General features: G+C 42.1%; 1 protein-coding gene across 3 annotated transcripts in view; it reads left to right on the top strand.

Moving 5' to 3' along the window:
* The window catches only part of spegb (striated muscle enriched protein kinase b), a 125450-nt gene that overhangs the window by 42264 nt on the left and 67158 nt on the right, over positions 1-16028 (top strand). For 2 of the 3 annotated variants that reach the window (XM_029710821.1, XM_029710823.1), the window contains exons 4-8: positions 2434-4076; positions 4250-4393; positions 4690-4872; positions 13551-13717; positions 14067-14155. In XM_029710821.1, the coding sequence (XP_029566681.1) occupies positions 2434-4076; positions 4250-4393; positions 4690-4872; positions 13551-13717; positions 14067-14155 (2226 nt within the window). Of the gene's footprint in view, positions 1-2433; positions 4077-4249; positions 4394-4689; positions 4873-13550; positions 13718-14066; positions 14156-16028 lie in introns of those variants that run through there. The other variant, XM_029710824.1, reaches the window with a different exon arrangement.

Consider the following 16028-nt stretch of genomic DNA (forward strand, 5'->3'; position numbering starts at 1 on the left):
CTGATTGGAGCATCATATGTTAATCTAACCCGGCCAGTAGGGGAGTCCAATGAAAGTCTGTCTTTAGCTAGCGGTTACTATGACAGCAGGTTCAGTATCTATAAATGGATACTCAAACCATACTCCTTTAGGTTAACATTACCAAGAAGCCTGGATAATACACTTAGGAAAGACTAAAAGATTAAAGCACAACAAATACAACACAAGTTAATAACAGTTTTTCAGTTGACCTTCTAGTATACTGTGCAACACATAATAATGCTTTAAGAAATGGATTGTTGCCCCTGTGAAACCTCCCACTTGAAAAACTATGAAGTTACTGGGATGTGTATTCATTTGCTGTCACCACATGACTGGAGGTGCAGGTGATATACTGAGCAGGATCACTCAGAGTATGTATTATTTAAGTAACTGTAAGAACAGATTTCACTACTGACTAGTAAACATTCCTTAAAGACGCAATCTGCGATTGATACATTTTGGGACTTTTGTATTCAAAATGTAGTCTCAAATTTTTGTTTAATTTCAGCTAGTAGCTTTGAAAGTGGTACTCAAGCCAAAGCAGATCCCTGTTTTTTGTGTAATTCCTGTGATATGTTACAAATACAATTTGTGCTGCTTAAGATCCTAGAGTGCCTCTTTAATTATATACATGTATACCCCTCAAACACAACTCTGGACCTCGAAGCCAGTTCCACTGGGTTTTTTCATTGTTCCCCTCTAATTAGGGACTGATTTAGACCTGTGACACCAGGTGGGGGGAATTAATTATCAGGTAAAACAGAAAACAGGCAGGCTCTGGCCTCGTAGGGTAAGAGTTGAATACCCCTGATATATACCCATTGATTCTTATACAAGAGTATAACTTGTAAATTCTTCATGAGCTTAGTTCAATTGTCGTACCCCATCAGAACCCAAAATATGTCATTGTAAACAAACACTGTATTGCCTCAAACCATGGTTAAAACGATCATTAAGATCTCATGGATGGTCTGTCCTTGCATCCATAGCTCTGTCTATGAGTTTGACAGTGGTTACATTACTCCAGCCCCATCCCTCAGATGTTTACCAAATCAGTGGTGGGGTGATCCACTTTGTTATGGTTGAACTGCAGATTGCCAGTTTAAGCATCAACTTGCTTTCTGGCCTTTATTCAGATTAATTTTTATTTTGGCTTACGCTTTCCTTTGACTCCCCCATTGCACAATTTGTTTTCTCAATTTTGACCCATCATTCATTGAATGAAAAGAAAGTGGCCAAATGTTTTATGCATGCATGCAAGCAAGCAGGTACTGTACTCCAAACTTCAATTTTGAAGCATTGCCTTGCTTCATTAGCTTTGTTTGGACTTCACATGGGTGCACTGTGTGGATATACAAACTATGGTTGAATATGTTCCCGAGAATAAATCACTTTTCTCCCGGGTAACCTGGTGTTTCCAGCCAAAACCGTAAGTTTCATTCGAAAGCATTATAAAGCATATATATAGGCCTATGTCTGGATTTGATTAGAATAAAAAATTATGTCCAGCAAATGTCCAGCAAGCTATACGAGTCTATCTTTTCCTGCATGGGACTCCAAGAGCTATGGAGCGTTTTTTAAGGAGAGAGGCCAGCGGAGCACAAGTGTGTGCGTATTAGGCAAGAGACAAGAGGCTATAAGTTAAGAAGCTTTGAATGGAGTTAATGGAGAGAGAAACACTGCGAAAGTGCTCGTGCGTGCACTGATTTAAAGCAGCGATATTTGAGTGATAGGCTGTTTAGACGTGCATTCGGTCTTTATATTGCTGCCGCGGACTATGCTGTAGAAAATGTAGGACTACCTGTCACGAGAAAAAAAAGTTACCATAATGAGATGATAGGTCTACATGCATTGTGAACTGTGCTCCATACTGAGATGGGCTGTCTGTCCCCACCCTGAGCATTGATGATTCATCATGCAGAGGCTGTAGAGAAGACAGATTTAGACATTGCATATACTGTAATTTAACAGTTCCATTTCATGCCATGCTCTTCATATAAATAATTTATTATAATTTACCGGTTTCTTGCAGTTATTTTTCCTGTGAAAAGGGAGTGGTTTTGGGTGGTAAACTGGGTCCCCGCCATTCAACCCTGATACAAACTGCCATCCAGAGCACTGTTTGCAATTCATTGTATGTGTGAGGTATCACTGACCCCTTTGGTTCTTCTCTGGTTGTTATGCATGCCGTTGTTAAATAGATCATTTTCTGAATGCCATGCATGCTGTTTGCAATCTTCTGAATGAACGAACAGAATGATGTGTTTGACGTCTTTTGTTTCATAAACAGTGTAATTACATTGAAATAATTATATTATATAATTATATATGATAGTCTAGCATTACTCACACTGGCTCATGTATCATTTAGAACTCTTTAACATATATTTTCCCATAACCACCTTTTTTCAGGAGCCAATCAGAAGAGTTTTTGCGGGAATCTCCCCAACAAGTCCTCCCACCGGCCTCCCCAAAAACGATCAAACGCCCCTCCACTTCTCCAATGCCAAGCCGCTCAGGTTCAGCACCAAACACACCCCTCACCCCCCGAAAGAAAGTTGTTGTGCCAACAGACTACCAAGACACTGTCCCTGGTGAATTTGAGGAGAAGGTGAAACATCCAAAATCATCAGCCATGTCTCTAAGCAGTACTCAGGACTCCCGTCCTCAGACGCCAGTCAGTGTCAGTGAGTACTCTCGCAAGGAATACCAAACTAGGCCATCCCCCAAACTGACCAGAGCAAGCTCCAAGATCTTTGAGAAGGTGCGCGGTTTCGAAGAGCGAAGGCGAAGTTATGATCATGAAGGCTCCATCTCGGGACGGTCCTGGGCCGGGTTCAATCGCGCCGGGTCCGTCGACTCGGACGATGGAGGGAGCCGGTTGGGCATCTCCAGAGAGAGTTCGAGGGAAGACCTACGAGAGGCTCTGAAGGAGGATGCTGCCGAACGGAGGTCTATGTTCAGACAGAAGGCTGCGTCCTTGGAGGACTGCAGGCCCCGTACCACCCAGAAGGTCCAGGAAATCGAGAACAAGTTCACTGAAGAGCTTCAACGAATCAAGAAGCTTGTGGGTAAACCTCACATGAGGAAGTCCTTCTCCACCGAGCAGCTCTCGCTCAGGGCAAGTGGCAGGCAGCCTTTGAGGAAGATTGAGCCCCTCCCACCTCAAATTCTCCAGAAGCTCCAGGAACGGGAACGTGCCCAGCACGAGAAGCAGCAGAAAGAGATGGAACAGCCCAAAGAAGTAGTGCCACCAAAATCACCACGACTACAGCTACAAGAACAAGCACGGCAGGGGCTGCCTTCGCCCCAAACCCAAGAGATTGAGCAACAGTCCATGAGTAGCATAACATTCAGTAGATTGGGAGAAGTAGCTGCCACTCCAGAATCTATGCAACTGGCTGACTTACCGGGACAGAGGCCAACAAGACAGGTAAATCAAACCAGTCTCGTCAGGGAGATCCTTCAGAGGTCTCCATCACCAGCAAAGATGCAGATGCAGAGGGCTTACAATACATCGGCAAATTACCAACAGCGGGCAGAGTCACCAAGCAGAAATGTTGTCGAGATGACGCTACACAAAGTTGAACGCAGGCCAGAAAGCCCTCTTTTTCAGAGGATATATTGTATGCAAGAATCAAAGGACATCGAAGAATCTCCTGTGCAAAAGTCCCCAAAGGAAGAATCACCAGGAACAAAAATACCTGTAGATGTAGCATTAAGAAAAGTAGAGGATAGACCAGAAAGTCCATTGGTACAGAGAACGCCAACCATTGCACAAGAACGTACAATCCATCATCCGCAAAAACCTCCACGGCAGGCTACCTCTTCTACAAATGTTCCAGTTTCCCCATCTGAGGAGAAAATGGAAGTGGAGTTGATCAAGCCAGCCCCAAAGCTAATCATACCTACCATCATTGTTGAGGAAGAACCCTTGGAAGATGAAGTTCCTCCAGAGACTGACAAGTCTAAGAAGGCAACCAATGTGAAAGAAAGCCAAACACAGAAGACCAGGGGGAAGGGTCGCCGCAGTAGTCCCATGTCTCCAGAGTTAGGTGGGAATTATTTTCAATCTGTCTTTATTTATCAAAATGAAAATGTATGTTGTGTATATTAGAGGCTTGTATCTTATCTCCCTTGTCTTTGCAAAGTTCAATTCTCATCGGTATTCCTTAGTTCTGAACACAGCCATGAATGTCTTTGTAATTACGTTTTGTAACTTGTGCAGATTCTTCAGACGACTCTTACGTGTCTGCTGAAGAGGACCCCTTGGAGGCCCCTATGTTTGAGTTTCCTCTTAAGGACACTGTGGTAACTGCTGGTACTGAGGTCCTGCTGAGAGTCATCATTGCTGGCATGCCTCCCCCAGAAGGCAAGCTATCTCTATCTCTATGTATCACTTTATAACAAAGTCTATATCCAGAACCTAAAAGGAGTCATCGGCTGCCCCCATGGCAGAACCTTTTATGAACCCTTTTGGGATCGAGGTTAAACAATTTCCAACCCAAAAGGATTTCTCGTTGAAAGGGTTCTCCAATGGGGACTGCCGAAGAACCATTTTGGAACTATTTTTTCTAAGAATGTAGTCACCAGCTTCACTCTGGTTTGTTGAGCACAAATTCATTTTTTATATCGCCTCAACTCTTATTTGTCTGTGTCCATATCTAGTTACCTGGACGAGAGACAATATCAAAATCCAAAACAGCTCAAACTATGGGATCAAAGCGGAGGGAGAGCGTTATTCACTTCTCATCAAATGTGCAAAACCAAGTGATGCTGGAACGTACTGTGTGACAGCTGCCAATGAGGCTGGGAAAACATCTAGCAGTGCCACACTTTCGATCAAACCAGGTAAGCATGAGTTGCAACATTGCATTGGTTGGGTCACCCTTTACTTAAATTTGATTTAATAATACCTTGTTGTTATTACTAAACAATAAGTGGTACTGAAGGTTAAAGACCTTCTGATTTACCAGCCCTTACCTTGAACCTTACGTCTGCTTGATGTCCTTGTACTGGAGATTGTAACCTAAGCTTTAGCCTTTGGGAATTGCACCTGACTTTTGCTAACCTTTGCATCCTACACTCTTAGAAAAAAAAGTGCTGTCTAGAACCTAAACTGCTTCTTTGGCTATAGGAACCCCTCTGGAACCTTTTTTTAGATGGGTGTAATTCCTTTGGTTATTTCAGAAAAGTGAATTAAAGGATGATGTGGACACTTGTCACTCCACTGACCCGTGTGTCATTGTTATTTGCCCTGCTGGAGAAAGTGTCATTTCAAAAGGATGTACGTTGTTATTTCCTTCTTCATAAAGCTATTTCCTAATTTCTCCTCACCTACTCATAATTTCTCTCTCTCTTTCTTTCTTCCACCCTCTCTCCAAAATGTGTTCAAGCAATATATTCCAGTTGAGCCAACTCACTTAGTTGAGTAGTTACCATAGCAACTAGGAGGCTAAATTGAACCAATAAATTGTTAAGCCACACTGGTTTCATTGCAATATGAATCCACTGTTGTTAAGATATGACGCAAGTAACCTCTTGTCTAGGGTAAATTACATCATTAACTTGTTTATTAAGCATAGGCTAGTTAAAGTATAAATTCAACCATCAAACACTTTCAGTTCATTATTGCATCTAGAACTTATCTTACTCAAATGAGAAACTTAGACCCTTTTGCTCCCAGAGCCATCAAGATGGTCATATTTTTTACAGAATGAATGAGAAGATTAATGCTTGTATTTGAGAGCGAAAGAGAGAGAGAGGGAGGATAAGGGAGTACCCTTAACACCTGAGATTAACAATAAAACACTCATGATAATCGTCATTTGTCATGTGTACTTTAAAAGCTCTTTTGTACATGGTCCCCATTCAGACATATAGGACTGTGTAAGTCCCCTATGGTCTCATAAAAGACCCAATAAGAGAATTCCTGCTGAATAAAAAATTTGATAGATTTTTATTAACTTCCAAGGTGGGAAAATGTAATATTCAGTATAATAAATTAGACATTATTACTTAAGAATTTAAATGGTTATCATGCTTATACATGATTATGTTTACAAGTAATGAAATACATGTTCATGAATAGTTCATATATAGTTTATTACTGCTTATTCATGAAAGTTATTATAAAACTGATGAAAGATATTTTTTAAGCCATGTCATACTTATGAATTGAAATGTTTATAAGCCTATAAGTGTTGATTTTTTTTTACATGTAATTACGAAATACCTATTTATTCATAGTTTATTAGTGGTAATACATACAAGTTATTATTGGGCGGCATGTAGCCTAGTGGTTAGAGCGTTGGATTTTTAACCGAAAGGTTGCAAGATTGAATCCCCGAGCTGACAAGGTAAAACTCTGTCGTTCTGTCACTGAACAAGGTAGTTAACCCACTGTTCCTAGGCCATCATTGAAAATAAGAATCTGTTCTTAACGGACTTGCCTAGTTAAATAAAGGTAAAATAAAAATCAATTATAAAGTGTTACACAATATTCAAAATATGTTTTGGGTACAAATGAATTACTCATCCTTAAGCATTTATGTCAGCCATGGTTTTGTTTGCTATTTCTTCCTATATGCAACGCTACTCTTTTTTAGATGTCAGATCATGGGCATTCAAGTCACATTCAGTGTGTTGGCATGCTGTTGTTGTAAGAGGAGACCTTTTCACAACATTTACTTTTTACCATATTTACATTGACACTAATTCACATGCACTCTTGAAATATTTTCATATTTACAGTTACCAATATTTAATATCAGAGAGAGAGAGACAAACTCAGGATACTAGACAACGAGGACTCTGAGTCAGCTAATATAAATCTCTATAAGTTTGGAACAGTATTGGTACAAGGCAACCGCAAACAGTTTCAGCTAGACTTTCACCTAATCAAAGAAATAGCTCAGCAGGAGAAGCTCTCCCTTGAGAAAGATACCCCCACCCCGAGCGGATCAGACCAGACCTCTTCATTACATAAACCCACAGACGAGCAACCCCAAGCGGAAAGTTAACCTTCCAACACAGAGTACTACTCTCTCATTGAAATTAGGAATAAATTCACCCAGCTGGAGGTAAGGCAGGTGGAGTTGGAACAGCAGGTGACTACACTCCAGTCAGGTCAGACTCAGACAACAGTCCAGCACAACAACACCCCCTTAACTAGACCTGGAGAGCAGGAGGTGGAGAGAGACATATCTGCACTCTGGACTGTAGTGAGACAACATCTACAAGAGAAAGAGCAGGAGAAGAACAGAGCACTAGAGAGAGGAGAGGATCAGACTGCTGGAGGAGAGGCTGAGGGGGATGGTGTGTGACAGAGAACAACCCATTAGAGAGGTAGCCACCCCCGCAGAGAAGCCAGCAGAAAGGCTCCCCTCAGCTCCCGACAAAAGTCTCAACACCACAGCAGAACAGTCCACCCAGACCCTGACGATAGCGTCGACAACACAGCGGGACAGACAAAGAACCCCAAGCCCAAGGGATCCCACCCCTTCTGAGCACCCACCTTTCAGCCACCCTGATAGCCCTCCTGACCCCCCCCCCCCCCCCCCCACACACACACACACTGAGGACATACACACAGATTGTGCTACTTATGGACTCAAACGGGAAATATAAACAAGGGAAAAAAACGAAACTCTGGTGTCCAAACACAAAGTGCGCCCTAGACCTTTTGTCTGAGGACAAACTAGGGTCAGCCAGCCACATAATACACAGAGGCACAGATGACCTGAGAACACAGCAGGAAAGGATGGCCACAGCACACAAGGGAGTGATTGAAAAAGCTTCTTCTACTTTCCCCAACGCACAAGTGGTTATCTCCACCCGTGACTGTACCTCAAAACCAAATGTTTTCCTGGCCCACCACTTCACCCTGGACTTGAACAGCCTTTACAACCAGTTCCACCTATACAAGGTCCACCTTTACAACCAGGCCCACCTTCGCCAGGACCCTAAAGGATATTGCTCTCAAACACTTCACACAGGAGCACCAGATCAATAGACACTCTGCCCAGAACAGCAAGACACTCTCCCAGACCTGTTAACCCCCCCCCCCCCCCCGGACCTACACATAAAGGACCCACGCCGAGAGGGCCTACATCCAGACCACAACACCACCAGCCACATCCACACCCCCACCCCAACCAATCAACACCACCCCCAAGTCAACCATCCCCACACCCAATTTAGGCCCCCTCAGATCAGACCTATGCCCCTCCCCATGCCCCCCACTCCCGCAAAGAGGGCCTGAACATGGAAGTCACACATACACCCAGGCTGTGAGCGGGCAAGAAGGCCCAACCCCCACTCTCACACTAGCCCAAGCCAATGGAATGTACCAGATGCTCAGCAGGCTCTGCTCACATTTACTGGCCTGAGGCCAAACCACACGACCAAAAACACTGGACACTTTATGGAACACAAAGCCTTCGCTATCTCATCCTTTAATATCCAAGACTTGAGGTCCTCTGCCTTTGGCCTAAAGAGCAAGAACCTGGACTTCATCAAATAAATCTGAAATATAAACATTGTCATCCTACAAGAAACATGGTATACAGGAGAAGGACCCACTGGTTGCCCTCTAGGTTACAGAGAGCTGGTAGTCCCATCCACCAAACTACCAGGTGTGAAACAGGGAAGGGACTCAGGGGGTATGCTAATTTGGTATACAGCAGACCAAACTCACTCTATTAAATTAATCAAAAGAGGAACATTTTACAATTGGCTAGATAGTCAAAAGGAAATTATCTTAACAGAGAAAAATGTCCTCCTGTGTGCTAACTATACCCCCCCCCCCCCATTAGAATCCCCATACTTTAATGAAGACGGGGAAATCAGTAATTTCCAGGCCCAGGGACATGTACTAGTCTGTGGCGACCTAAATGCCAGAACCGGACAAGAACCTGACACACTCAGCACACAGGAGGACAAACACCTGCCTGAAGGTGACAGCATTCCCTACCAAAAAAAACAATTAGGCATCAACGAATTCACTCCCTTTTAGACAACTTCCTGGACAAAATGTTCCACTGTAATAGTGAAGGTGTAAACGTATCAGTAGAACATCTAAACAGTATATTTGATGTGTCAGCTTCCCTGTCAAATCTAAGAATTTCAAACAGAAAACCGAAGAAAATGAACAACAATGACAAATGGTTTGATGAAGAATACAAAAACCAAAGAAAGAAATTGAGAAACCTGTCCATCCAAAAACATAAGAGACCCAGAAAACCTGAGTCTATGCCTTCACTATGGTGAATCACTTAAACAATACAGAAATACACTACGGAAAAAGAAGGAACAGCACATCAGAAATCAGCTCAATGCCATGAGGAATCCACAGACTCTAACCACTTCTGGGAAAATGTGAAAACACTAAACAAACAACAACAACACAAAGAATTATCTATCCAAAATGAAGATGTATGGGTAAACCACTTATCCAAACTATTTGGCTCTATAACAAAGGACAAACAGCAAAAAGATATACAGCTGATGTCGGAAGTTTACATACACCTTAGCCAAATACATTTAAACTCAGTTTTTCACAATTCCTGACATTAAATCCGAGTAAAAATTCCCTGTCTTAGGTCAGTTAGGATCACCACTTTATTTTAAGAATGTGAAATGTCAGAATAATAGTAGAGAGAAGGATTTCATTTCATCACATTCCCAGTGGGTCAGAAGTTTACATACATTCAATTAGTATTTGGTAGCATTACCTTTCAATTGTTTAACTTGGGTCAAACATTTCAGGTAGCCCCCCACAAGCTTCCCACACTAAGTTGGGTGAATTTTGGCCCATTCCTCCTGACAGAGCTAGTGTAACTGAGTCAGGTTTGTAGGCCTCCTTTCTCGCACACATGCTTTCTCAGTTCTGCCCACACATTTTATATGGGATTGAGGTCAGGGCTTTGTGATGGCCACTCCAATACCTCAACTTTGTTGTCCTTAAGCCATTTTTCCACAACTTTGGAAGACCCATTTGTGAAAAAGCTTTAACTTCCTGATTGATGTCTTGAGATGTTGCTTCAATATATCCACATAATTTTCCTACCTCATGGTGCCATCTATTTTGTGAAGTGCATCAGTCCCTCCTGCAGCAAAGCACCCCCACAACATGATGCTGCCACCCCTGTGCTTCACGGTTGGGATGGTGTTTCCTCATAACGATGGTCATTATGGCCAAACAGTTCTATTTTTGTTTAATCAGACCAGAGGACATTTCTCCAAAAAGTACGATCTTTGTCCCCATGTGCAGTTGCAAACCGTAGTCTGGCTTTTTATGGTGGTTTTTGAGCAGTGGCTTCTTCCTAGCTGAGCGGCCTTTTAGGTTATGTCGATAAAGGACTCGTTTTACTGTGGATATAGATACTTATATACCCGTTTCCTCCAGCATCTTCACAAGGTGCTTTGCTGCTGTCCTGGGATTTATTTGCACTTTTCGCACCAAAGTACGTTCATCTCTAGCATACAGAACGCATCTCCTTCCTGAGTGGTATGACGGCTGAGCAGTCCCATAGTGTTTATACGTGCTTACTATTATTTGTACAGATGAACGCAGTACCTTCAGGCATTTAGGAATTGCTCCCAAGGATGAACCAGACTTGTGGAGGTCTACCATTTTTTTCTGAGGTCTTTGTTGATTTCTTTTGATTTTCCCGTGATGTCAAGCAAAGAGGCACTGAGTTTGAAGGTAGGCCTTGAAATACATTTACAGGTACACCTCCAATTGACTCAAATGATGTCAATTAGCCTATCTGAAGCTTCTAAAGCCATGACATCATTTTATGGAATATTCCAAGCTGTTTAAAGGCACAGTCAACTTGGTGTTTGTAAACTTCTGACCCACTGGAATTGTGATACAGTGAATTATAAGTGAAATAATCTGTCTGTAAGCAATTGTTGGAAAAATGACTTGTGTCATGCACAAAGTAGATGTCCTAACCGACTTGCCAAAACTATAGTTTATTAACAAGAAATTTGTGGAGTGGTTGAAAAACAAGTTTTAATGACTCCAACCTAAGTGTATGTAAACTTCTGACTTCAACTGTACATGATCAAATACAAATCTTAGAATCAACTATTAAGGTCTACCAGAACCCACTGGATTATCCAATTACCTTGAATGAACTACAGGACAAAATAAAAACCCTCCAACCCAAAAAGGCCTGTGGTGTTTATGGTATCCTCAATGAAATGATAAAATATACAGACATCAAATTCCAGTTGGCCATACTTAAACTCTTTAACATCATCCTTAGCTCTGACATCTCCCCAATATTTGGAACCAAGGACTGATCACCCCAATCCACAAAAGTGGGGACAAATTTGACCCCAATAACTAACGTGGGATATGCGTCAACAGCAACCTTGGGAAAATCCTCAGCATTATCACTAACAGCAGACTCATACATTTTCTCAGTGAAAACAATGTACTGAGTAAATGTCAAATTAGCTTTTTACAAAATTATTGTACGACAGACCACGTATTCCCCCTGCACACCCTAATTGACAAACAAACAAACCAAAACAAAGGCAAAGTTTTCTCATGCTTTGTTGATTTCAAAAAAGCCTTTGACTCAATTTGGCTTGAGGGTCTGCTATACAAATTGATGGAAATTGGTGTTGGGGGAAAATCCATTTACTCAAACAACACGTGTGCGGTTAAAATTGGCATAAAAAACACACATTTCTTCCCACAGGGCCGTGGGGTGAGACAGGGATGCAGCTTAAGCCCCACCCTCTTCAACATATCCACTAATTGATGAGGGCACTAGAACAGTCTGCAAACCCGGCCTCAGCCTATTAGAATCTGAAGTCAAATGTCTACTGTTTGCTAATGATCTGGTGCTTCTGTCACCAACCAAGAAAGGCCTACAGCAGCACCTAGATTTTCTGCACAGGTTCTGCCAGACCTGGGCCCTGACAGCAAATCTCAGTAAGACTAAAATAATGGTGTTACAAAAAAGGTCCAGTCGCCAGGACCACAAATACAAATTCCATCTCGACACCGTTGCCCAAGAGCACACAAAAAACTATACATACCTTGACCTAAACATCAGCACCACAGGTAACTTCCACAAAGCTGTGAACGATCTGAGAGACAAGGCAAAAAGGGCCTTCTATGCCATCAAAATTAACATAAATTTCAACATACCAATTAGGATCTGGTTAAAAATACCTGAATCACTTATAGAACCCATTGCCCTTTATGGTTGTGAGGTCTGGGGTCCGCTCACCAACCAAGAATTCACAAAATGGGACAAACACCAAATTGAGACTTTGCATGCAGAATTCTGCAAAAATATCCTCTGTGTACAATTTAAAACACCAGATAATGCATGCTGAGCAGAATCAGGCCGATAACCGCTAATTATCAAAATCTAGAAAAGATACGCTAAATTCTACAGCCACCTAACCTTCCATAATAAAGCCATCACCTACAGAGAGATGAACCTGGAGAAGAGTCCCCTAAGCAAGCTGGTCCTGGGGCTCCGTTCACAAACAGACCCCACAGAGCCCCAGGACAGCAACACAATTAGACCCAAACAAATCATGAGAAAACAGAAGATAATAACTTGACACATTGGAAAGAATTAACAAAAAAACAGAGCAAACTAGAATGCTGTTTGGCCCTAAACAGAGAGTACACAGTGGCAGAATACCTGACCACTGTGACTGGCCCAAACTTAAGGAAAGCTTTGATTATGTACAGACTCAGTGAGCATAGCCTTGCTATTGGGAAAGGCTGCAGTAGGCAGACCTGGCTCTCCAGAGAAGACAGGCTATGTGCACACTGCCCACAAAATGAGGTGGAAACTGAGCTGCACTTCTTAACCTCCTGCAAAATATATTACCATATTAGAGACACATATTTCCCTCAGATTACACAGATCGACAAAGAATTTGAAAACAAACACCATTTTGATAAACTCCCATATCTAATGGGTGAAATACCACAGTGTGTCATCACAGCAGCATGATTTGTGATTTGTTGCCACAAGAAAAGGGCAACCAGTGAAGAACAAACACCATTGTTAATGCAACCCATGTTTATGTTTATTTATTTTCCCTTTTGTACTTTAACCATTTGAACATCGTTACGACACTGTATATATAGATAATATGACATTTGAAATGTCTTTATTCTTTTGGAACTTCTGTGAGAGTGATGTTTACTGTTCATTTTTATTGTTTATTTCACTTTTGTATATTATCTGCTTCACTTGCTTTGGCAATGTTAACATATGTCTCCCATGCCAATAAAGCACATTGAATTGAGAAAGAGCAAAACCTTTTTATGTTTACTATTCATGGTTGACCCATCATTTCTTCATTATATCTGGTTTTTGGACTGGATTCCACTTTTCTTAATGATATTTAACTGTGACACAATAAAAGTAAAGCCTTGTTCACCTTCGGAGGTGGGTTCTCCAGATACTGTGATCACAACGTGGAAAATCAAGTATATTTTCTATTCTATTCTTTATCTGATTATAATGTGTATTTGACAGAGCCTATGCAGGAGCTGCAGGGGACCATTTGTGTTCCTAGGGACATCAGCAGCCCTATCACATCTGATGAAGAGTACCTCAGCCCACTGGAGGAAGGCATGGACTTTGGAAGCCCAGAGCCCAGGAAGATAATTGACACTCGATTCAAGGAGCCTCCTGCCTTCCAGGTGAGACTCTATAACGCTGGTTCTCTGGTGCATATCACCTGGCTTTCATTGACTTTCCATTATACTGTAGGACCTTGATGTGGTAAACTTGGGGCAAGGGATCAGTTTGGTATTTTGCAACTATATTTTGTTCAAACATTTTTTAATTGGTATTGCAATACACTGGAAATTGATTGAATCTATAAATTGCTTCTAACTAAATCTGAAGGCACTGCGTATGGTGATTCACCTCATCCAGCATGCATTGGATGTTCCATATAGTGTAGTTTACATTTTAAAAGTTACAGCATGGAAATTAGTCTGTGTTCTCCGCTCCAATTTCAAAATGGCTCATCATCCTTTTTAACAGGTAACTATGAATGATCAAGCGGTCATTGAAGGGCAACAGGTCACCATGTCTGTCCGAATAAGTGGGCAGCCCAAACCCATGCTTTATTGGTAGGTTTCCTGACTCCATCAAATCCTCAACTCATTATTCCTCTTTGTTTAATGTGGAACTGACAGCATTTTAGCAAGATTAAATCTTATTAAAATCTGTTCATATACACCCCCAGGAAGAATATGACACTTTTAAAAAATATTTCTGAGAAGCGAGCACTTAGATATGGTCATTGCCACTTTTTCATAAATTCATAGAATTTTTGGGAATGACGTATAGTAAGGCATTTGTGAAAATTTAATAGCAATATAAAGTGGGAAAGAGGCCATACGTTTGCAAAATTAATAGACCATGCAGTAAATAAAACGGAATAAAACCATCTGTCCAGGACTATAGTCCGCGCAGACCGGTGCCATAGCCATAGCCAATCAGAGCTACATTACGCCTATATGCAAATAAGCCATTTGCCACACGGGCCTGCCATCATTCACTTTGAACTGGACTGTAAAGTCACGCTGTTGCAGTATCATTAGAACGCATTTGCCAAAAGCCACAAAATGCACCTAAAGGGATTTCTGCATTTATGTTAATGCCACTGCAGCCCTCTTACATTCGGAAACTTCACAAACAACCATGAAAAGGTATGCTCTCTCTCCTTCAGTTACCTATGCACATTAACAACAAAAAGATCAAAAACAAATGCTAGCCAGAGCGAGATCAGCTAAAATATAACAAGGGAACATTAGCGAAACCATTTCAAACTTTTTCAGCTAGTTGGCTGTCAAAATTGCACTAATAAACAATTGGGAATAGTAGCCTGCTCGTTGTTCTGCAGCTTGCCTGCCAATGCATGCATGTACCAACACATGTTTTGACAACTGAATGGGAACTTGCCTGCCTGCCCACCCATTTGCTCGATGCCAAATACATTTGATTGACAACTAAGAGATGTGCTGTGTATAACAGTCATTCAAGTTCAGCATAGCAAGCTAGTCATATCTTGCTAGCTAACCAAACACCACACATGCAGTGTCTCTAGCTGTAGCCAAACGATATGAGGGGAAAAAGTCGGTCACTCACCCACTCCTCCAATGACATGACATCCTCCCAGCAGCTAGCTAGCTAACGTTAGGTGGCATCTTTTTAGCTTGATAAATAAATAGCTAGTTACATACATAGATATGCTATCTCAGGGGTGTCAAACTCAATAAAAAAAAATGTAAAACTTGTGGACCAGACATAGCTTATTTGTTTTGTTTTTTAATGTGCAACAGCAACCCAAACTGGCCATTGATTTATTATGAATAAATATGGCCCTGGGCCTACAGAGTGGCGCAGTGGTCTAAGGCACTGTGTTGAGGCTGCGTTGAGGAATCACTACAGACCCGGGTTCGATCCCAGGCTGTGTCACAACTGGCTGTGACCGGGAGACCAATAGGGCGGTGCACAATTGGCCCAGCGTTGTTCGGGTTTGGGGAGGGTTTGGCCGGGTGGGCTTTACTTTCATCATTGCGTTTTAGCAACTCCTAGTGGGGGCCAGTGCGTCTGCAGGCTGACTTCGGTCGTCAATTGAATGTAGTTTCCTCCGACACATTGGTGCAGGTGGGTGGTGGGTCATGAATCTGAGGACCCATGCCAAATCTTTTCCGTCTTCTGAGGGGGAATAGGTGTTGTCGTGCCCTTTTTCATGACTGTCTTGTTGTGTTTGGACCATAACAGTTTGTTGGTGATGTGGACACCAAGGAACTTGAAGCTCTCAACCTGCTCCGCTACAGCCCCGTCAATGAGAATGGGGGCGTGCTTGGCTTTCCTTTTCCTGTAGTCCATGATCTTCTCCGTTTTCTTGATCACGTTGAGGGAGAGGCTGTTATCTTTTCACCACACTGCCAGGTCTCTGACCTCCTCCCTATAGGCTGTCTCATTGTTGTCAGT

Source organism: Salmo trutta, chromosome 24 (genome assembly GCF_901001165.1).
Source record: "Salmo trutta chromosome 24, fSalTru1.1, whole genome shotgun sequence".
Classification (NCBI taxonomy): Eukaryota; Metazoa; Chordata; class Actinopteri; order Salmoniformes; family Salmonidae; genus Salmo; species Salmo trutta.